We start from the raw sequence: 23,049 nt of genomic DNA, 5'->3' as shown, positions 1-23,049 counted from the left end.
TCTCCTCTTCGTTCAGTACTTGTCTTCTCGCTTAAGGAAATGCAGGTTACAGTTCTACGTCACTCTCCTTCTCTTCTCTTTCCCGTGGCAGCTGGCTCAGGTCACTGAGGCAGCTGCAGCACTCCTTCCTCTCTTCCTCTCCTCGGGAGCTCGCCACTAAGACCAGTCCTCAGCCTCTCCTGACTGACTGTCTTCCCTCTGCCTGACCTCCCGGACTGATCTGAACTTCCTTACTTTCCCACTCTTTTATATCTAACTCCACCCACCTCCCAGCACATCTCATGTTACGAAGCAACGATCCACGACAGGTGCTCTGCTACCCACTAAGCATTGAGCTGCAATCTGGTCCTCTACTGAACTATCCTGTGTGTGGGATGCAGGTGTTGGAGTGTGGCAAGAAGCTCCCACCTTACCTGGATGGTGGGGCACTACACCTTAGGAGAAGGTGCAGTACCTCTGTGGGGACTGAGCCTCAGGGGCGCCACACATTTACAGCCCACTACTCCACCGGTGTCTGCTGCAGAACCATTAGTGTCCGTACAACCTCGGGGGCCGGGCCCCGGCTTGCGCTTAGAACTTCTAGGCAGGGTTCTTCTTCTAACCCACGTCATCTGTGTTCACTTTTACTCCTACGTTCTGTGCTTGTCTTTCTTTCATATGGAAGATCAGGTTTCAGTTCAATGTCTTTCTCCTTCTTTCCTTTCCCGTGCCAGCAGACCCAGGTCACTGAGGTCTGCTGCAGCACCTCCTTCCTCCATCCCTCTCTCAGGGATCTTCTTTCCTCACTCCTCTCTGAGTGGCTTCCTCTCCCAGACTGACCTCCTGACTGACTGAAATTCTAAACATTCCCACTCTTATGTATTCTCAACTCCACCCGCCTCCCAGCACGTTTAGTTTTACAAGCAGGGAGCCACCAAAGGTGCTCTGCTACACTCCAAGCAGGGAGCCGCAATGTGGCTTTGCTGAACTACTCTGTTGTGTGGGGTGCGAGTGTTGGAGCGTGGTCAGGAGCCTCCAACTTACCTGGATGGTCGGGCACCACACCTCAGGAGGAGGTGCAGTAGCTCTGTGGCGACGGAGCTTCAGGGGCACCACATATGCTTGTATAGAGCCCCTGCGAGGGCAACCTGTGTTACCCCTTTTGTGATCAGGCCGGGACTGAGGAAAGTTCCCTGTAGTCTTGTAAAACGTTATTATAGAAAGCACCTAATTGTCTCGCGACTCGTCACGCATCCCTGCAAACACCACATGCACACGTTGCGGATTCTGCTGCGGATCCACAGCGTTTCAGGCTCTGCGGGGCCGCAGCAGATTTAGCTGTGTTGTACAGTACCATTGTTTACAATGGTCAACTGAAAAACTCTGTGCACATGCTGCGGATTTTTCCGCACGCGTTCAAATTCGCAGCATGTCAATTCTTTGTGCGGAATCCGCAGCGGTTTCACACCTTCTCCATTGTAGAGGTGTGAAACCGCAGGGCTAATCAGCAGGTAAACCGCAGGTCTTTTGACCTGAGAATTTACCTGTGGATTTTTTCCAAATCCGCATCACCTAGAAGTACGTGTGCACATAGCCTCATACTATTCACACAGGCCTATACCAGTGCCCTCTCCCACCAATACAAATTGTCACATAGCTGTGCAATGGCATCAGTGTACTGAGCGGTGTCTGTTCTTTCATAACCTCTGATGATGTCACACGGCCAGAAAACCACCATGGTTACTTACCGGTAGCCGGTTTTTCCGGAACCAATGACAGCACCACCTGAGAGAGGGATCCGCCCCGCCAGGATAGGAACCTACTGAGACATAAGGGGCGGCACCTCTCCCCCACTTCAGTTGGGTTACAGAGCACTGAGAGGACTTCCCAGTTAGTTACATGTTTAATCCAACACCACAACACTCAAAAACACCCTACTAATTGTGCACACCCATACAGTGAAAAGGGGGGGGGGAAATATACGGGTGCTGTCATGGGTTCCGGAAAAACCGGCTACCGGTAAGTAACCATGGTGGTTTTCCCTTCACCCATGACAGCACCACCGGAGAGATTTTTGGAGATTCGAAACACCTTAGGGAGGGACCACCGCTTGCAGCACCCTTCTACCGAAGGTTAAGTCAGCAGAGGAGGATAGATTCAACCTATAGTGCTTAAAGAAGGTTGAAGGTGAGGCCCAGGTAGCGGCCTTACGAATCTGTTCAATCGATACCTCTGCTTTTTCGGCCCAGGAGGTCGCCACGGCTCTGGTGGAATGAGCCTTGATGCCGTCAGGAATCGGGATACCACTAGCTGTGTAAGCTACACTAATGGCCTCCCTAATCCATCTAGCAATAGTCCCTTTTGAAACCCCATAGCCTTTCCTGGCACCCTGAAAAGCTACGAATAGGGACTGGGACCTCCTCCACTGGCTAGTCATAGATATGTATTCTACGAGAGCTCTCTTAACATCCAGATTATGGAACTTTTTCTCCCCCAGATTTTTTGGGTTCTCGCAGAAAGATGGAAGGACAATTTCCTGGCCCCGATGGAAATCTGATGCTACTTTGGGTAGATAAATGGGGTCTGTTCTTAACACTACCCTATCCTGAAAGACTTGCTTATAAGGTGGATTTACTGAGAGAGCCTGTAAATCGCTTATCATGCGGACTGACGTGAGGGCCACTAACAGGATTGTTTTTAGGGTCAGAAACTTTAGGGGTAGCTGATGTAATGGCTCATACAGATCTTTTGTAAGGGCTTCTAGCACTAGGTTTAAATCCCAGGGGGCTATCCAGGGTATTGGGATAGGCCTAGCTCTATGGCAGGATTTAATAAATCTGGCTACCCATCTATTTGATGCCAATTTGCAGTTGTAGAGCGCCCCTAGTGCAGACACCTGAACTTTAAGTGTGTTCACTGCTAACCCCATCTGCAACCCCGATTGTAAGAACTCCAGGATGGCATAAATCGGGGGATCTTTTCCTAACGGCCTACCTAAGAACTGCAGGAACTTGTTCCATGTTCTGCCGTAGATGTTAGTCGTCACTGGTTTCCTACTCTTTAGCAGGGTGGCCACCAACCTGGGGGAGAACCCTCTATCCGTTAAAAGCGACCTTTCAAATTCCACGCCGCCAAATGGAATCCTTTGACCTGAGCATGGAATATTGGACCTTGAGCTAGTAGGTCTGGGATTTCTGGCAGAACCCATGGATCAGAGAGGGACATCCTTCGTAGCAGAGCAAACCAGGGCCTTTTTGGCCAAAATGGAGCTATTAGAATCACCCTGGCCTGATCGTTTCTGATTTTTCTGACAACTGTTGGGATCAGAGCCCCCGGGGGGGGGGGAAGCATAAGCTAGCCTGAAGTTCCACTGGATGTGCAACGAGTCCACTACCCATGGTTTTTCTCTCGGGTTTAGAGAGCAGAACCTTTCTGTTTGCCTGTTGTGTTTGTTGGCAAAGAGGTCTATCACCGGTTTCCCCCAAAGCTGAGTTATTTTTTGAAAGATGGACCGGTTTAGCGCCCATTCCCCTTACTTCAGGGTATTGCGACTCAAGAAGTCTGCCTTTATGTTTTCTGCCCCTTTTATGTGTAAGGCTGTCAAGGAGTGTAGGTGCTCTTCTGCTCTGCTCAGAATGTCTGTCGCCACTTCCATTAAGTAGTGTGATCTTGTCCCTCCTTGGTGGTTGATGTATGCCACTACTACCTTGTTGTCTGACATGATGCGTACATTTCGACCCTGGAGAAGTGGAATGAAGTGACTTAGGGCCTTGCTCACTGCCCCACAGTTCTCTCAGGTTGGAGGATGCTTCCCTTTCTTGACGTTTCAGGAACCCTGACCTATGATGCCCCTTAGGTGTGCCCCCCACCCCGAGGAGCTTGCATCTGTTAAGATTATATCTGACGTCTGTCTGTCCCACGGTATTCCCAAGGTCAGATTTCTCTTGTCCAGCCACCAATTGAGAGAGTCTCTGGTTTTTAAGGAAAGCTCCAGCTTTCCTTCTAAACGTCCTCTTAGCGATCTTTGTGCTGTTAGTTTCACACCCGGCAACTCCAGTGGGAGATACTGAGCCCACCTGACCGCCGGAATACAGGATGTTAGGGTACCTAGCAGGGACATTGCTCTTCTTAAAGTCATACGTGGTTGGTTTTGGCCCGTGAAGGCCAGATTCTGCACCTTTTCTATTTTGGACTCTGGGAGCAGACACTCTTGCTTTTCTGAGTCTAGTACGAATCCTAGGAAGGTTTTTTTTTTTTTTAGGGGTTGCAATTTTGATTTTTTGAAGTTGACTATCCACCCTAATTCCTGCAAGATGTTGATCACCTGGGTCAACTGCGCTGTACAGTGGTCCTCTGAGCTGCCTACTATGAGAAAATCGTCCAGGTATGGTATTATGACCGTGTCGTGAATCCGGAGAAAGGCAGTCACTTCCGCTATGACCTTGGTGAAAACTCTCGGGGCTATAGATATGCCAAACGGAAGAGCCCTGAACTGAAAGTGCCTTAGTGTGCCTTGAATATAAAGTGCTACCCTCAAGTATTTCTGGTAATCTGGGTGGATAGGGATGTGATAATACGCATCCTTTAAATCGACTACAGCCATGAAGCAATCTTGGTGTAGCAGCTTCACCGCCGTAGTTACTGATTCCATCTTGAAGGTCGAGTTCCTTATCCATAGATTGAGCCGTTTGAGATTTATGATTGTCCTGAATGCTTGATCGGGTTTTTTCTTATCAGAAAAAGGGGTGAATAGAACCCCTTCCCTTCCTGTAGGCGTGGTACCTCGGAGAGTACCCGCATGTCTATCAGGCTCAGGATTTCTGTTTCTAAAGTCCACCTGCTCTTCGGTCACCTTCCTGATGGGTGTGATGACTACCACGGATTTTGGCTGACAAATGAAGGGAATTTTCAGGCCTTCTGTTAGGATGGTTAGGATCCAGGCGTTGGAGGAGATCTTCTCCCAGGTTTTGAAAAAGAGTGCCAATCTCCCCCCCACTGGAATACTGGCGTCACTGTGGCGACTTCTTTGAGGTGGAGGTGCCTCCACCAAACATAAATCCCGATTCTTTTTTCTTTTATCCTCCCATCTTCTCCTGTCAGCGGGAGGGCGCCCCCTATTGAATCTCCCCCTCCGAAAGGGCTGTCTCCTCTGGTCCATAGGGAATCTGGGGAAGCCTTTTTTCTTATCGCCTGCTTTCTCCAGTATAATCGTCCAAGTTCTTGCCGAACAAGAATCGACCGTCGCAGGGGAGAGAGAGCATAATTTGGCCTTGGACTGAAGGTCACCCGGACAGCCCTTAAGCCATAACGCGCGTCTAGCAGCATTTGATAGTGACGCTGCCCTGGCTGTCATCCACATAGAGTCCGCCGAGTTATCGGCCAAAAAAGCTGCTGCCCCGTGCAAGAGATACATCTCCGATAAGATTTTCTCTCTTGGGACCCTTGAAGCCAGCTTTTCTTCTAACTGCTGCAGCCAGATCATGAGGGAGCGTGCCGTGCAAGTGCCCGCTATCGCCGGTTTTAGTCCTCCTGCTGTCGCCTCCCATGCATGCTTCAAATATGAGTCCGCCTTCTTGTCTAGCGGGTCGCTAAGAACCCCTGCGTCTTCCAGGGGCAGGGCCGACCTTTTGGAGGACCTGGACACTGCTGCATCTATTTTGGGGATTTTGTCCCATATCTCTGCATCCTTATGCTCGAAGGGATATCGTCTCTTAGAAGTGGATGGAAGGGCCCCCGATTTTTCGGGCTTTTTCCACTCTTTCTCAGTAAGTGCCTGGATCTTCTCGTTTACTGGAAAGGTTCGTTTTTTCCTCTCCTGAAGCCCCCCAAACATAACATCCTCTAGGGTTTTAGCCGCCTTTTCTTCCTGTAGGCCCATTGTAGCTCTAATGGCCTTTAGGAGGGCGTCTGTGTCTTCTACAGGGAAACATGGTTTACCCCCCCATGTCGCTGTCTGAGGAGGATGATTTTTTCGCCCGAGATGATATTGACGCGGAATCCGAGGGGGAACTAGGGGGATCCTTCCTGGTTTTTTTCCCTTTTTTCAATAGGGACTTAATTGAGTCTTCCATTTCTGACCTTAGGGCAGATATCAGGTTGGCTGCCAAACTAGGCACTTCCTCCGCCATAGTCTGCTGAATGCACGCAGCACAGAGATCTTTTTGCCAATCTCTTGCTAGGGGAGATTTACATATAGCACAATCCCTATTGTTGTTCTTGCTTCCCGCTTTTCTAGGCCTTTCCTACAGGGTGAAGCATACAACAGAAGCCCTATTAACATAATGCTAACATTCACGAAGATCACTCACCACCCGAAATCAAGGGTACCGGACTCTGAGGCTGCGTCGGGGCACGTGACCTGCGCTCTTTGGATCTTGAGGAGTCCCCCGACCTGCGGCAACTGCTGCTGGAATGGCTTCCATGCTTTCTGCCAGAGGGCTGAGAGGGAGGCAGGGACGCTGAACGCTCCTGCTCTGACTCCATGTTGCACCGCCGTCTGCTGCCGCCTTCTCTTTTTAAATACCGCGCCTCCGCTCAGGTGAGCGTCTCTCCCCTCCCCCCTGCGACCGCTTCAGAAAAGCCAGCCGGCGTCGCCCCCAGCGCCATTAAACCGTCGCCCTTCTCTGACGTCAGCTGGCACACCCAGCATGCAACGCGCCGCTGACGTCAGCGGCCGGAAGAAGCCAGCGTCTCTCCCCTGCTATGGGGATCGAGATGCGGCGTGCGCGAGGGGAGGGCGGCACGTTGGGGGCTTCCCGCAGACCCTGGGGATCCCACCGACGCCTGCACGAACCCGGAACGCCCGGGGACTGCGCATCCAGCACCCGACGGCCGGCGCTGCAGGTGAGACACCTGTTCTTCCTGCGCCAGGACGGGGATGGGTCCATCTTCTTTTCTTCACCCATGACAGGTACCGACAGTGGGGTTCCTTCCAGGACAGGAACCCAACTGAAGCGGGGGGAGAGGTGCCGCCCCTTATGTCTCAGTAGGTTTCTGTCCTGGCGGGGCGGATCCCTCTCTCAGGTGGTGCTGTCATGGGTGAAGGGAAAAATCACAGTAATGCCACAACCAAGATGGCTACAGATTTACGGTGACTCACAGGCAATCCCTGCATGCTTATTGGCTGTATTACAGGCACCAAAGATGCAGGGTGGGGATTTGAGTTCAAAAATCGATCACTGCCTATTGCTCGCTGAGTAACAAGCTCAGTGATAACCGAGCATGTTCGCTCATCCCTACTATAGAAGTCTAAGATGAGTTATTCACTGGTTGTAATGTAATTAAATAGTCCCAACCCAGGGTGGTTAAAAAGTATGAACTAGGCTATGCAATGCCCACCATGGCACTAAAAGACCAACCCAGACAGAGACAAGCAGCAACAGAGTGGCACTGATCCAGGAGGAGATTTTTTTTTTTTTTTTAATCCACCTGTGACCACCGTTCCCCCTCAAAAAGAGAAAGAGCCCATCACCAGTTTGGGGTTGGCCTTTTTATTTAAATGAAATTTAGTGGGCAGCCTTAGGCTGGTTTCACATTTGCGTTTTTTAGCGCTGGAAAAAAACGCTAACCTGCGCATGCGTTTTTTCCCCTATCTTTAACATGGGTGCGCATACTTGCGCGCTTGTAAGCGCATGTATGCGATTTTCATGCGCTGCGTTTTTTTGGGGTGTGCGATTGGATTTTCCAGACGCATCATGTTGCATTTTTTGGCCCTGCAAAAAAGCGCATGCGCACATATGCGCACGTTTTGCGCTAAAAAGGGCCATTATAGCCTATGGATGCGCATATGTGCGCACTGGCATGCTCATGTAAGCGTTTTTTTGCATATGCGTTTTTTTTTTTTTAACCATGGAATTTAGGGGTTTGAGTTAGAGTTAGGGTTAGTTAAGGGGGTTTAGGGTTAGGGTCAGGGTCAGGGTTAGGGTTGGGTTTTGGGTCAGGGTTAGGGTTTAGTATGGTTTGGTTAAGGGTTAGGGTCAGGGTTAGGGTCAGGATTAGGGTTAAGTATGGTTTTGTTAAGGGTTAGGGTCAGGGTTAGGGTTAGGGTCAGGGTTAGGGTTAAGTATGGTTTTGTTAAGGATTAGGGTCAGGGTTAGGGTCAGGATTAGGGTTAAGTATGGTTTTGTTAAGGGTTAGGGTCAGGGTTAGGGTTAGGGTTAGGGTTAGGGTCAGGGTTAGGGTTAAGTATGGTTTTGTTAAGGGTTAGGGTCAGGGTTAGGGTTAGGGTTAGGGTCAGGGTCAGGGTTAGGGTTAGGGTCAGGGTTAGGGTTAGTTAGGGTTTAGGGTTTGGGTTAGGGTTAAGTATGATTTGGTTAAGGGTTAGGGTCAGGGTTAGGGTTAGGGTCAGGGTTAGGGTCAGGGTTAGGGTTAGGGTCAGGGTTAGGGTTAGGGTTAGGGTTAGTTAGGGTTTAGGGTTTGGGTTAGGGTTAAGTATGATTTGGTTAAGGGTTAGGGTCAGGGTTAGGGTTAGGGTTAGGGTTAGTAAAGTCATGGTTTGGGTAGTGTGAGGGGCCACCTAAAAATGTTGGAAAAAAACGCAAACGCGGTAAAAACGCGCTAAAAACGCATACAAACGCATAAAAACGCTGCGTTTTTTTCATGCATGCTCATAAAAATGCTTGAAAAAAAACGCAGCAGTTGTATGCTTATGTATGCGTTTTTTCAATGCGTTTTTTTGCGGGAAAAACGCGCTGCAAAAAAAAGCAAGTGTGAAACTAGCCTTAGATGGGCGAGATCTGGAAGAGTTACAAGCCATCAAGATGTACTGAACACTCCCTAATGTCCCCCAAAAGGGCTCAACTAGCTAGTAAAAGTTACAGGGACTGCAGGTTCCTACAAGCAGGAAGTTCAGGCTCAATGATTTCTATAGATTTAGACCCTTTTAGGGGGCATAAGGCTGTGTGCACACGCTGCGGATTAGGTGCAGATTCATCCGCGCGGATTTTGTAAAATCTGCAGGTCAAAAGACCTGCGGTTTTACCTGCGGATTACTCTGCGGTTTTGCCCTGCGGTTTTTCATCTCCTCAATGGAGGAGATGGCAAGCCGCAGGGGAATCCGCAGAAAGAATTGACATGTCAATTCTTTCTGCCGATTGAAAACCGCAGATAATCCGCGCGGAAAATTCCGCACCATCTGCATTGCGGTTTTTGATTCCCATAGGGAATCATGGTACTGTACACCGCAGCAGAAACTGCTGCGGGTCCGCAGCGGCCAAAACCGCTGCGGAACCGCAGCAAAATCCGCAGCGTGTGCACACAGCCTAAGAGTGTTTCGTGCACTTTTAAGAGGTGACATTTAGTTGCGGGGGCGACGGTTTCAAATAAGAGAACACCAATCCATTAAGAAAAATCGAATCTATTCATTCAATAAAATCCAAACAAAAGTCAGGCTATAAAAAAAAAAAAATTAAAAAAAAAAAATGCAATTTCTAACCACAGACAAGTAGTTAAAATGCGGAATTAAAACCATAAATAAAAAAAATAAACTTGCAACATGCACAAGTTACATATCTTGCTAAAATACCAAACAGGGCATATCGCTGGCAAACTGATTGTCCTTGGTTGATCAAAGCCTTGTAGGGTCAATTGGAATTTAAGAATATATAAAAAGAATTTAAAAAAAAGCCATATTTACAGCATCAAGTAAGGCTAATTTCACATTTGCGCTTTTGAGCGCAGCGACGGCCTGCGCATGGCCGCCGCTAAGCCCCGCCCCCTGCTGCACCTCCGCTGGTAGCTCCGCCTACCGGCGCATGACGCTGCATGCGTCCCCTATCTTTATCACTGGGGGCGCAGGCCGTGCGCAGTATGCGTTTGGCGGCGCATGCGTCCTTTTCACGGTGCGCCACCAAACTGCAGCAGGTTGCGTTTAGCGCTGGTCAGCGCACCGTGAAAAGGATGCATGCGCCACCAAACGCATACTGCACGCGGCCTGCGCCCCCAGCGATAAAGATAGGGGACGCAGGACGCATGCAGCGTCATGCGCCGGTAGGCGGAGCTACCGGCAGAGGCACGGCAGGGCTTAGCGGCAGCCATGCGCAGGCCGTCGCTGCGCTCAAAAGCGCAAATGTGAAATTAGCCTAAGACTACTATATTCAGTTTTTTTTTTTTTTTTTTTTTTTGTTTGCGCCTCCATTATAGAAACCACTACAAAATCAGACAGGGTCACCAGTTGACCCTACACATCAAGCTTTTGCTAGTTAGACCATTAGCGCTTAGTGAATGTTCATGAAAAGAATGAAACATGTCCAGAGAAGGCACAACCACTCCGTAATGTAATGGGCAAAAGAGAGTAGCTTCCAAACAAGTCTCTTGTTCCCCCACGCTAAAAGGGGAATTAAGGCAAGTGCCAATTTACCAGTGCATGGGTCGGATCTGTTGATTAAATAAAGTACATTAAGAGTACATTGAAAGTTAAAACCAGGGACCAGTAGAATTAAAAATTAAAATAAAGTCCTCATCACATCTCCATTTCCCAGTTACAAAGTATGCGTTGGGTAATGCCAAGACTTTAGGTAGGTTCGCTTGGACAATAGATTCTCCAGACAGAGACGGATTGTGGTTGTTGTCAATGGGGCAAGTTTAGGATTCGGTGTAATACTGTATGGTGGGTGAGACGTCCTCCTCGAGATTGGTGGACATACCATCATTCAACAAAGCATTTATGGCAGCTGAGAGACAAGAGTCTGCGTCCAAAGTTGGAGAAGAATTCGGGGACTGCACATTATTTTTGTCATCCAGCTTTTTGTAGCGATTACAGTCATAGTCGTACTTTTTCCGCTGCCCTTTGAGTTTGCCGTTATTTAGCATCTTAACGCAGCTTTGATCCAGTGTCCAGTAACATCCTAGCCCTGTGGAGAAGACAAAGGTGACAATGAAGATGTTGAGAAAAAAAAAATTAATAAGACCATATTCATGGTGAGTTTAAGGAATTTAACCGCTTCCCGACCGCCAATGGTAGATAAACGTCGGCGCTTGCTGGGTTTTGTGCAGCGCCGACGTTTATCTACTGTCGGCGGTTTTGTGCCCCCCGGGACCCCCACGTACCTTATAATGCAGGGATCCCGGCGCACAATGCATGCTGCGACCCCTGACCTCATCGAGACCTGATTGGTTCAGGCCCTGATGACGTCAGATCACAGCAGCCAATGAGAGAGCTAGCTGGGAAAAGTTTGTTGTAGCAACAAACTTTCCCAGCGATCTGCCTTATAAAAATGCTGTTTCTCCTCAGAGCTCCTGTCAGTGAGAGATTTGCGGAGAAACAGTGTTACAAGTGCTGCTGGCAACAGCTGTGCCAGGCAGCAATTGTGCTATAAAACACAGATAAGGCAGGTTAGGGCTAGTAACAGTTAGGGTTACTGTTAGGCTACTTTCACACATCAGGTTTTCGGCGTCAGGTGCGATCCGGCGTCGTGCCGGAATGCCGGATCCGGCAAATGTTTAGTAAAACCTGATGTGACGGATCCGGTTTTCTGCCGGATCCGTCTTTTTCTTGACAGACAAAACCGGATCCATCTCATCCGGTTCATCCGTTTTTCGACGGATTACGCCGGACCCGGTTTTTAAAATTGACCCTTGTGGCCTTCCGAACGGGATTGGCTACTGGAAAACTATATATAGCATGTTCCTACAGCCCTTATTTGACAGGTTGTAGAGGAGAAAGTGCAGGTTGGAGAGAAGAGCAAGTACTGGCGAAGATGGATGTTGTCATTGGAAATATTTTGAAGAATTTGGCGGATTTTATAGCGGAGGCGAATCGTTTGAGGGTGATTGTTCTGGAGAAGGAGAGAGCGAGACAGCAGCGCATCAGGCATCGTAGACGACGTTTGTGGATCCACCCCATCACAGCCAAGAGAATGACGCGTGGGGAAACCCGGATAAATTTTTTGGATATGTTAGGATGAAAATGGAGAATTTTGATTACTTGGTGGAGCGCATTGCACACCTCATAAGAAAAGCGGACACCTATTGCCGCTTCTCAGTTTCACCCGCAGAGCGTCTGATGGTGACTTTAAGGTAAGCCACATTTATTGGATTTGATCGCATCAGAGCACACTTTCACTGCAATCTTGTTGGTGGTAGTTTGTATCTCCAAGTGTTATAGGTCAGTTTTGGTATGTAATGCTGTGATTTAAAACTAATTTATTGTTTGTTAATTCCCCACAGATTTCTTGCAACTGGAGAATCCCTTTCGTCACTGCATTTCCAGTACAGACTCGGGATTTCCACCATATCTGGAATTGTGAAGTACACATGCCGTGCACTGTGGGACTCCTTAGCTGAAGAGTTTTTACCAGAGCCCACAACAGAGAGGTGGATTGAAATTGCTGACAAGTTTCAACAGATATGTCAGTTTCCAAACTGCTTGGGCGCTGTGGACGGGAAACATATCCGCATTGTAAAGCCAGCTGGATCGGGATCGGAATATTTCAATTACAAGAAATATTTTTCAATTGTCCTCAAGGCCATCGCTGACGCGGAATACAAATTTATTGCGGTTGATATTGGGGCCTATGGCCGCTCCAATGACTCTCAAGTTTTCAAACTGTCTGCCATGGGGCGTAAACTGTATGGAAACACCTTCCAGTTCCCACCACCTAGACCGCTGCCGCAAACATCTGGTCCACCTATGCCATTTGTCTGTGTAGGGGATGAAGCCTTCCAGCTGTCAGAACACCTTTTGAAACCGTACTCTAGCAGAGGATTGACAAGACCAAAACGCATTTTTAATTACCGCCTCACAAGAGCAAGAAGAATGGTTGAATGTACCTTTGGTATTCTGACAGCCAAATGGCGGGTCCTATTGACTGTGATCAACCTCAAGACAGAAACTGTGGACGAGGTGATCAAAGCTTGCGTGGTACTCCACAATTTTGTTATCTGCAAGGAACCCATTTCCATTGAGGACACCTCTGAAGAAACCACCTTGCAAGATTACCATGACATTACCACTAGAAGTTCTGTGACGGTTTCAGTAATGAGGGACAATTTTGCACTATACTTTATGTCACCTCAAGGCAGAGTACACTGGCAGGATGACAGTGTGAAAGATTTGTGCCCTAACCAAACTTGTGTACCTTCTGTACCAACAGTATATACCTTTGCCAACCAAAGTTGGCTATCTTGTCATGGTCTTACTATTTTTAGCTTTAGGCCACAGGTGTGTACCTGGTTGTGTTTTATGCAAAGTATTTCACCTTTTAACAAAAGTTGTGTACATTGTTAGGAAATCACCAACAATAAACACAACTTTTTAGGTGAAATACTTTGCTTCAAACACAACCAGGAACACAACTGTGGCAAAAAGCTAAAATTTACCCACAGTTATATACCTAGTTTTGAATACCATTTCACCTTTTAAATACCCTGTATTTAACCTTTTTCGCCGCAGAAAGAAATGACAGATAACCAGTGTAAAATAATTTAACTTTTATTGAAAAATGTTTTTTTTAGTAAACTTTTTTAAAATTTTAATAAAAATTTGAAACTATAAAACTGAAACCATAAAACTGGTCATTTTTATTTAAATACACACATTATAATTCGGTGTAGTGTGTGGTGGAAATACTGCTGTAGGGGCTGCGGGACACTTCGACAATGGGAGTGTGGAGAGAGGACTGGGATCGTGGTGGGGGAAGGAACAGTTAGAGGTGAAGGTGTGGAAAAAACTACAGAATGGGTGGACATGTGGGAAGCAGAAGAGGTAGTGGGTGGTGGAGTGGAGGGTTGGGCAGGGACTGTAGGAGCAGATGATGTTGATGGCAAGTTGTATGGGGAAGGAGTTTGGTACGGGGCAGGTTGCTGGAAGTGGGGAGATGTCTGGTACTGGGGAGGTTGCTGGAAGTGGGGAGATGTCTGGTACTGGGGAGGTGGATGGTATGTAATAGGAGGGGGAGGATGGAAAGTGGATGGTATGTAATAGGAGGGGGAGGATGGAAAGTGGCTGGAGGGGGAGGATGGAAAGTGGCTGGAGGGGGTGTAGATGTAATAGGAGGGGGGAGGATGGAAAGTGGCTGGAGGGGGTGCAGGTGGAGGAACTACTGTGGTGGGAGGAGGAGGTAACTTGCTGGAGAGCAGCGTGGCATGAATGCATTACATGCATCTGCTGGGCAGGAGAGAGCGTTTCCATGCGCTCCACAACAGACCTGAAAAAGGTGTGGTTTGGCGAAGATCTTGCTTCTGAATGCATGGTTTGCAGAAGTGTCTTCACCTCCAGAATGCTGGAGTTCATCTGCTGATAGCCTGCGGAGTTTTGCTCTGACAAGACTTTGACAGTTCTGGAAAGATGCATTCAGATGCAAGAACTCTGGCGCATAAGTCTTTTCCTGACCCCTCTGCCGCCCAGTACCCGCAGGTGTACTAGAGGTGGCAGGGGCAGAAGGGTGGGGTAAAGGGAAAGCGATCTCCTCACCAGCAGCTTCATGTAATGTAGGCGGCCACGATGCTCCTGTGCTGGTGGATGGGACAGATGGGTCGAATGTGTGGGAAGGCTGGGAAGGTGCAGATGTACCGGGGCGGTCGAAGTGTCCCTCGGTGCCGGTCTCCTCAGGGATCGCCTCAGAAGGGTCCAATCGTGCCGGCTCCCGAGTGCTGCTCACCGTGCTGTGGAATAAAGAGAAAAAAAAACAATTAAAATACTGACATGGTATGGCCCTGGCTGAAAAAAAAAATTTACATCTAACATTTGTTTTCACATGTGGTGTGTAATATTTACCTTCTGGTGACCATTGTTTCCCGGAGGAACGACAGGGCTTCTGCGTACTTCAGATCCACTCGGGGCCCGCATCTCTTTATTGAACTCCTTCTTGAAACGATCCCTCACAGACCGCCACCGATTCACAATTCTGTTCCCTGAAACGAGAAAGGAGTGGTTAGTATACAACATCAGTGTTTCACAAACTCCAGTCCTCATGGTCCCCAGGGGTCATGTTTTCAGGATTTCCATAGTAAATAGAAATCCTGAACACATGATCCGTGGGGACCACGAGGACTGGAGTTCGGGAAACACTGGTTTAAATCAAGCAACCGGTACTGTATATACTTACGCTCTGTAATCTGGGCCCGAACATCGAGGTCCTCCCAGCGGCCCACAAGGAGCGAACAGATTTCCTCCCAGAGTCGTCGGGTAACGATCAGGTCAGCGTGGCGGCGGTCAGCCATATTCCAGAGCGGCTCCCTTTCTCTGACGAGATCGATGAGGTGGTCCACATCGAGTCCTCCATCCTCAACGTCAGAGTCGGGAGCACGCTGTGAAGGCTGTTAAAGAAAAAGACAAAAATAACATAATTAGCCTCCACAAAAGAAATGAAATAAAAAGTGCAAAAAAACAAAGCAAAAATATTTATACTTACACGCTGGTGACCGCCGCATTGCTGTCGCCGACGACCCTGGGAGGCACTGCGAGGACCTCTTGGCCAAGCACCAGATTGGGAAGACTAGAGAAGAAAACAAAAAAAGTTATGTCTTTGGATGTAGGCATTTGTTTGCTGTGTGTGGTCTGCAGAACATTGTTTTCTATGTGTTGTGTGATGTTGTGTTTCTGCGTTTGATGCAAAAAACTTACCAATTGTGAGCCCACTCCAGGTGTCTGTCCACCCCTTCCTTCTTCTGGGAGCTCCTCTTCATCTTGTGATTCCTGTTTTGAAATAAAAGGCCATGAATAGACATATATTACAGAGAAGATGGATTTTGGAAATAAAAACTTACCGTCAAATGCTGACGATGCGAGGGAGGGCTCCCAGAAGATGATGTGCTGTCTTCCTGGTGGCCACACTCCATGCCTGTGGGTGGTGTTCCAGCTGCTGCCATTGCTGCTGCTGCTGCTGCAGCATCTATTGGGCGGCTGTTGAATAAAGAGAAACAAAGGGCCAATGAATATCTTGATATTCAATAGCCCTAGTTTGGAGGAATGGGTGATTTGATAATTACCGTCTCTCATCTGCTGCTGGACTCCCCTCCCGTTGTTCAGCATGCTGCTCCAATTGGGGTGGTGCTGATGCAGATGTCTCCTGCCTTCTCCTGCGCCTGGTTGCTGTCTTGGGTGGCATGTTGGGTGTGACTGTGGGTCCCACTGTCTTGCTTTTATATATGTCTTGTGGGCAGAGCTACTGAGCATGCTCAGACCAAAAAACCGGATCCGGCCGCCGGATCAGGCTTTCGCCGGATCCGGCGCATTGCGGCGCTCATAGGCTTTCATTGTGTGAAAAAGCCGGACGCGCCGGATCCGGCGTGTCCGGCTTTTTCGCCGGAGACAAAAAACGTTACAGTAGACGTTTTTTCCAGACGCCGGATCGCGACACATTGCGACACATTGCCGGATCCGGCGAAAACCGGATGAAACTCATGGCCATCCGGCGCTATCCGGCGTAAATGCAAGTCAATGGGGGGGAAACCGGATCCGGCATTGCATTTCGCCGGATCCGGTTTCTGTCAAAACCGCCGGATCGCGCCTGACTGCAAAAACCTGATGTGTGAAAGAGGCCTTAGGCTAGAGTTACGGTTACGTCAGTCTTTTCTATTTCTGGAAAAAAAAAATAAAAACTAATAAAATGGCCCGTCCGTATTATAGTACAGAGGAAGCTTATGCACTGTTATGTTCTGACAGTGAAGAAAGTGCAGAGTCAGATGGCGATGTGGATTTCGTGGGCTTTAGTAGCAGCGACAATGATAGCTCAGAAATGAGCAGTGATTCTGGTCCATCTTCACACACAAGGACCAGTACAACAAGAAGGACAAATAGCACTTCTGGAGAAACGTCTCCAACTCAGAACAATGCCCAGTATTAACGCTGTCCCTAGTGCTCGTGAACTGGCGCACGTCAGTGTCCAAGGGGCTTTGCCTCTTGATGTAGCATTTTCCAGATGGGAGGCTTCGGATTCGGCTACTCCATTCATCCCTAATTTTAATGCCATTCCTGGTATAAATATGGAGGTGGAAAATTTTGGAAAATCCGAAAAGTTTGATTTTGGCGCGCACGGCGCACCGTCAAAAGTGCGCAGCGCAGGTCAAAGCGCAAGTAGCGCACGGCCTGCGCACGATCTGCGCACCCTATGCTAAAGATAGGGTGCGCCGATCGCAGGCGCCGCTGTCCGCTAGTAGGCGGCGCTACAAGCAAGGGGCGGGCACGCCGGGCAGAGAGCCGGCTCGGGGGCGGAGCTACACCCGGCCGTGCGTGCGCTGAAAAAGCGCTAATGTGAAACCGGCCTTATGCTGTTCTGGCACCTCAGGGGCTCTGACAATGTGACATGACATCCTCAAAACATTCCAGCAAAATCTGAACTCCAATATGGCGCTCCTTCCCTTCCAAGCTCTGACATGCACCCAAACAGTGGTTTATCCCTACATATGGGGTGTCAGCATACTCATGACAAATTGCACAACAACTGTTGGGGTCTAATTTCTCTGGTTACCCTTTGGAAAAAATTGAGGGCGAAAAGGTAGTTTTTTGTGGAAAAAATATGATTTTTTTTATTTTCACGGCTCTTCGTTATTAACTTCTGTGTAGCACTTGGGCGTTCAAAGTGCCCACTACACATCTAGATAAGTTCCATGGGGGGTGGTCTAGGTTCCAAAATGGGGTCACTTATTGGGGGTTTCCACTGTTTAGGCACGTCAAGGGCTCTGACAATGTGACAGGTCACCCACAAACAATTCCAGCAAAATCTGCTCTCCAATATGGCACTCCTCCCCTTCCAAGCTCTGCCGTGCGCCCAAACAGTAGTATTCTCCCACATATGGGGTATCGGCATGCTCAGAAGAAATTGCATGGAGCAATTTCTCCTGTTACCCTTATAAAAATGCAAAATATGAAGCTAAAACAATTTATATGTGAAAAATGTTGCTTGTTTTTTTTTTTTTAATTTCCACGGCTCTATGTTATAAACTTCTGTGAAGCACCTGTGGGTTCAAGGTGCTCAATACACATAAGTTCCCTAAGGGGTCTAGTTTCCAAAATGGGGTCACTTGTTGGGGGTTTCCACTATTTAGGCATGTCAGAGGCTCTCCAAACGCAACATGGTGTCCGCTATCGATTCCAGCCAATTTTGCATTCCAAAAGTCAAGTGGTGCTCCTTCCCTTTTAATCTCTGCTGTGCGCCCAAACAGTATTATTCTCTCACATATGGGGTATCGGCATGCTCAGGAGAAATTGAAAAACAAAATGTATAGACCATTTTCTTCTGTTACCCTTGCGAAAGTAAAAAAAAAAAAAAAAAAAAAAAAAAGTTAAAGGAAAATTTTTGGGAAAGAAAAGGAAATGTTTATTTTTCCCTCCACATTCTATTCATTCCTGTGAAGCACCTGAAGGGTTAATGAACTTCTTGAATGTGGTTTTGAGTACCTTGAGGGGTGCAGTTTTTAGAATGGTGTCACTTTCGGGTATTTTCTGTCATATTGACCCCCCAAACTCACTTCAAGTGTGAGGTGGTCCCAAAAAAAAAAAAATATAATATGGTTTTGCAAATTTTGTTGTAAAAATGAGAAATCACTGGTCAACTTTTAACCCTTATAACTTCCTAACAAAAAAAAATTTTGTTTCCAAAATTGTGCAGATGTAAAGTAGACATGTGAGAAATATTATTTATTAACTATTTTGTGCGATATAACTCTGATCTAAGGGCATAAAAATTGAAAATTGCAAAATTCTCACCAAATTTGCATATTTTTAACAAATAAACGCAAGTCATAGCAAAGAAATTTTACCACTGTCATGAAGTACAATATATCACGAGAAAACAATGTCAGAATCAGCAGGATCCGTTGAAGCGTTCTAGCGTTATGACCTCAAAGTGACAGTGGTCAGAATTGAAAAAATAGGCCCGGTCACGAAGGCAAAAACAGGCTCGGGGTTAAGAAGTTTTTTTTTTTAAATAAACATGGAAAAAAAAAAAATTCTAGAGCATGATGCATTTGGGGCAAGAATAAGGCTGTGTGCACAAGATGCAGGTATCCAGCGGATTTTACTGCGCATAAGCGCTGCATATCTGCATTGTGATGTACAGTAGCATAAAAATCAATTGAAAAAAAAACAAAAAACCTGCTGTGCAGACGCTGCGGTTTTTTCCTGCATGGTTTTCCTGCGGTACAAAATCCGCAGCATGTTACTTCTTTTGTGCGGTTTTCCACCTCCCCAGTCTCCAAAGTCGCAGGGGGGGAAATCCACAGTGGAAAACCGCATTGAGGCTATGTTCCCACGTAGCATTTTTTTCCGGACACAAAAACCAGACTCCTTCCCAGAAATTTGTGCATTTTTTTCTGCGATTATGATCGCGATTTTGCCGCGATTTTCGCGTGCGATTATTCAAGCACTTTCCAAGCGATCTGAAGCATTGCTTGGAAAGTGATTGAGAGGTTGGTCACACTCGTCAGACATAGTGTTTGACAAGTGTGAGCAGCTTTTTACTATTGAGGCCGCCTATGCAGCATCAATAGTAAAAGATGGAATGTTAAAAATGATAAAATCGGGGTATATTTACCTTCCGACGTCCCGCGCAGTCTCAGCGACGCTCCCGTTCCCAGCGATGCCTTGCGAGACCTGTGATGACGTTTGTCTCGCGTTGCTATAGTGATCTCAAGAGACCGCTAGAGTCACGCGAGACTACATCATCACAGGTCCTTGCCGCAAGGCATTACTGGGAACGCAGCGCGGGATGTTGGAAGGTAAATATACCCCTTTTTTTTTTTTTTTTTTTTTTTTTAAACACAGGGGTATGGTACCCAGGGCCTGGAGGACAGTCTCCTCTCCTCCACGACGTGGGTACCAACCGCACATGAGACGCTTAACTTTGCGCATGGTGGGCATAGCAATATGCGGGAAGTAAGCGATTCTTATGCATTCCTACGGGTGCGGCATCGCGGCAATTCTTTGCGATTCCGCACAAAAGAATGAGCATACTGCGATTTTTTCCGTGACGCGATTCCGCCACAGAAAAAAGCGCAGCATTAGCACAGCATGTGCAGAATGCCATAGGAATGCATGGGGGGCGTTCTGTACACGATTTTTAAACGTTTTTGCGCCAAAATTCGCGGCAAAAACACAAAATTGCATCGTGGGCACACAGCCTAAAAATGGGAGAAATCCGCAGGGAAAAAAAAAAAAAAAAAAAAGAAAATGCAGGTAATTTGACCTGCGGATTTCTTCAATTCTGTGCGGAAAAATCTGCAGGGCTCAAAAGTACGTCTGCACTCAGCCTAAAGTGTCCATAATATGCACCATGTACAGGCAAGTTTCTGACCCATATTTGCAAAAAAAATAAAGACAAACATGAATCCAGCTACATGAGTTAGCAGTTAACATGCAAAAGACAAATTGAGCAAAAACCCTGCTGTAACTAAAGTAAAAGCAAAAGTGCATCTAAATAATACAGAGTTTTTAGTAATACGGTTTTTGAAAGTAGCATGAAAGCCATCCCACCACGACACAGTGACTCTGTTCGGGATAGTCCTACACTGCCTAATATTAAAAACCTTGCCTTGTGTCAAAGTTGACCTCAATGTGTGAGCAAGGGCAGACAAGAGGACTGGGTCCCAAACAGTAGACACCAGTCTGGGGAAGCCTTATATACATGTCAACTTTGACACAAGGCAAGGTTTTTATTATTAGACAGTGTAGGACTATCCCGAACAGAGTCACCGTGTCGTGGTGGGATGGCTTTCATGCTACTTTTGATTAAAAATCAGGATTACTAAAAACTCTATTTAGATGCACTTTTGCTTTTACTTATTTAGTTGCAGCAGGGTTCTTGCTCACTTCGTCTTTTGCAGGTTTTATGGCCAATGTAACATGCATTTATATGCTGCATGTGTATCAACTCAAACCAAGCTCAATTTTTTTTTTTTTTTTTTTTTTTTTTTATTAGTTAGTTGTAGTGATGGGGATTTTTTGATATTAAGGGCTCGCTCCCTCTTGCAATTAAATCGTACGAATACAATCTGATTAAACATAGGACTGCATTCGTATTAATTTAATTCTATGCTTCTGTTCCGATCGGGGAAAATAAATAGAGTTTGGTTTACAAAATATTTGGGAGTTAAAGGGGGGGGGGTATTCCAGCCCTACTCACTTCCACATCAGATGTGTGCGAGACTGGGAATGTTACATCTATATAGATCGGCTGCCTGGCAAGAGCAACCTGCCATTATCACGCACCCATCCAATTCTAAGAAGTAGCTCAGCTGCATTCTACTTGCCGCTCGTGCACCATCAGTAGTGTCAACAGCCCCGTTCATCACCTGATGCAGAAGCGAGCGGGATTGGGTTACCCCTATAATATAGTTGAGGGTCCTGAATGAGAAGCCATCTATTAACTAAAATGACCCCTTACCTGTGACCCCACACAGATACATGTAGTACAATGACAACCTGTCATTTCAATTTCCAACATGTAATATTTGGTCTCCCCTGTAGTGGCGCTGTAGAGCAATGTAACATACCAATGTGAACCTTCCGGTCAATACTTAACATACAGCAGGACACCACAGCTCCCAGGGTCTGTCACAGCTGTAGGCCATGTGCCCACATTGCAGAAATGCTGCGGAATTGTTTGCAATATTACCGCAACTCCCCGCCACTGGTAAAACGCATGCGTTTTTCCAAGCGATTTGAAGCATAACTTGGGAGAGAGGGTAAATATATCCCTATTTTTTTTATTTTAATTCTATTTTTTACAGGAATACGGTACCCAGGGCCTGGAGGAGAGTCTCCTCTCCTCCAGGCCCTGGGTACCACCGCACACGAAGCGCTCACTTTACGCATAGCCACATGCGTAAAGTGAGCGTTTCAATGCAATCCTATGGCGGCGGAATCGCCGTGATTCCGCAGAAATAACAGACAAAGCTGCGGATTTTACCGCTATGCGATTCCGCAGTGGTAAAATCCGCAGCATGGGCACAGCAACTGTGGAATCCCATAGGATACGTTTAAGCATTTCCACAGTGGCAAAAACACAGCCGTATAGCATCACCCTTTAGGAGTGACTTTTTATAATACAGATTTTAGGCTGTAGATAGAAATTTGGACTCTTCTCATCCATTGACAGCAAATTTAACTGAGAAGTTTTAACTTAGTATATAATGAAAACCTTTAAGAGAAACACCACTTAGCAATTTTCCAAACTATAATATTGACCCGATTTAAAATTTTATATATTTTTTTAACACACAAATCCAGTATGTAGTAAATATTGCACAATAAAATTTAAATGTTGAGGCTCCTAAAATGCCACTCACCTTTGACACACTTGTCCCTAGCCACCTTCTTAGAGCAGTTGTTGACTGACAAGGTGTGTCTGATGGAGTTCTGCCAGCCGGCCTGGTCCATCCTATAGAAAGGAAACCTTTCGACCACATAGGTAAAGATCTGGCGAGAAGTCAGTTTCTGCTCGGGTGCGTTCTCAAGAGCCATCATTATCAAATCCAAGAAGGAGTAAGGTGGTTTCACAGTTTGGAGCAGGTCAGTATAGTTTAGATGAGGCAAATAGGGCTCCTCCACCATTCTCAACTCATCAGAAGGAGTCAAGACTTGAACTTGGTTGTTGGCATTGCCACTTGGCAAATTTTTGAAACCATTCCCATCAAGGCACGGAGGATTCATGGAGTCACCCAACCACTGTTCTTGGCTGACATTTGGCTCTGTATAGTCAGATAGAGAGTCGAACTCCAAGTTCTCTAAATCCTGTGTACTGGTGAGTTCCAGTTGGGTCCTGGCTGTATACTTCCCAAAGTCATCCATACCAACCTGAAAGCTGCTTGATCAGGGATGGAAACAAGACTCAGCCTGCTAATGATCTCCAAGATGGGTGATTGCATTGGAGTAATAACCTTCTGTATAACTAGCAGGCAATTTCCAATCAAGCCCCAAAGTAGCTGAAACAGGTTATAGTAATGAAGCCAGTGCCGCCCCAGCCCTCCCCTTATTAGGACCCGTCTCCTGTATTCACCATCTATAATTCCACGTTCACACATCAATATTTTACATCAATGCTTGTAAGCCAAAAACCAGGAGTTGAACTATTGGAGCAGAAGTTTATATTGTACTTTTTTTTTTCTACTTGGCATTTGTGACCCACTCCTGAG

At 47.0% G+C, this 23,049-nt stretch overlaps 1 protein-coding gene across 1 annotated transcript; it reads right to left on the bottom strand.

Moving 5' to 3' along the window:
- Positions 1-9,894: 9,894 nt before the first annotated feature.
- On the bottom strand, positions 9,895-22,832 carry LOC141049692 (forkhead box protein I2-like). Its single transcript, XM_073546340.1, has 2 exons — positions 22,204-22,832; positions 9,895-10,829 (listed from the first exon to the last, which is right to left on the bottom strand). Exons 1-2 carry the CDS (start codon positions 22,703-22,705, stop codon positions 10,561-10,563), a joined length of 771 nt encoding a protein of 256 aa, XP_073402441.1. The 5' UTR covers positions 22,706-22,832; the 3' UTR covers positions 9,895-10,560.
- Between the last annotated feature and the right edge of the window lie 217 nt (positions 22,833-23,049).

The sequence above is a fragment of the Dendrobates tinctorius genome, unplaced genomic scaffold (genome assembly GCF_039654945.1).
Source record: "Dendrobates tinctorius isolate UK_male_01 unplaced genomic scaffold, ASM3965494v1 ptg000147l, whole genome shotgun sequence".
In the NCBI taxonomy this organism is placed as follows: domain Eukaryota; kingdom Metazoa; phylum Chordata; class Amphibia; order Anura; family Dendrobatidae; genus Dendrobates; species Dendrobates tinctorius.
Note: the sequence above shows the minus strand (reverse complement) of the source record. Positions and strands in the feature narration are given on the sequence as shown.

Coding starts and splice junctions, on each gene's coding strand:
- LOC141049692 (XM_073546340.1), bottom strand. CDS start 22,705: ATGGATGACTTTGGGAAGTATACAGCCAGGACCCAACTGGAACTCACC. Junction 10,830..22,203: donor TAGGGACAAGTGTGTCAAAG/GTGAGTGGCATT, acceptor TCTTCTCCACAG/GGCTAGGATGTTACTGGACA.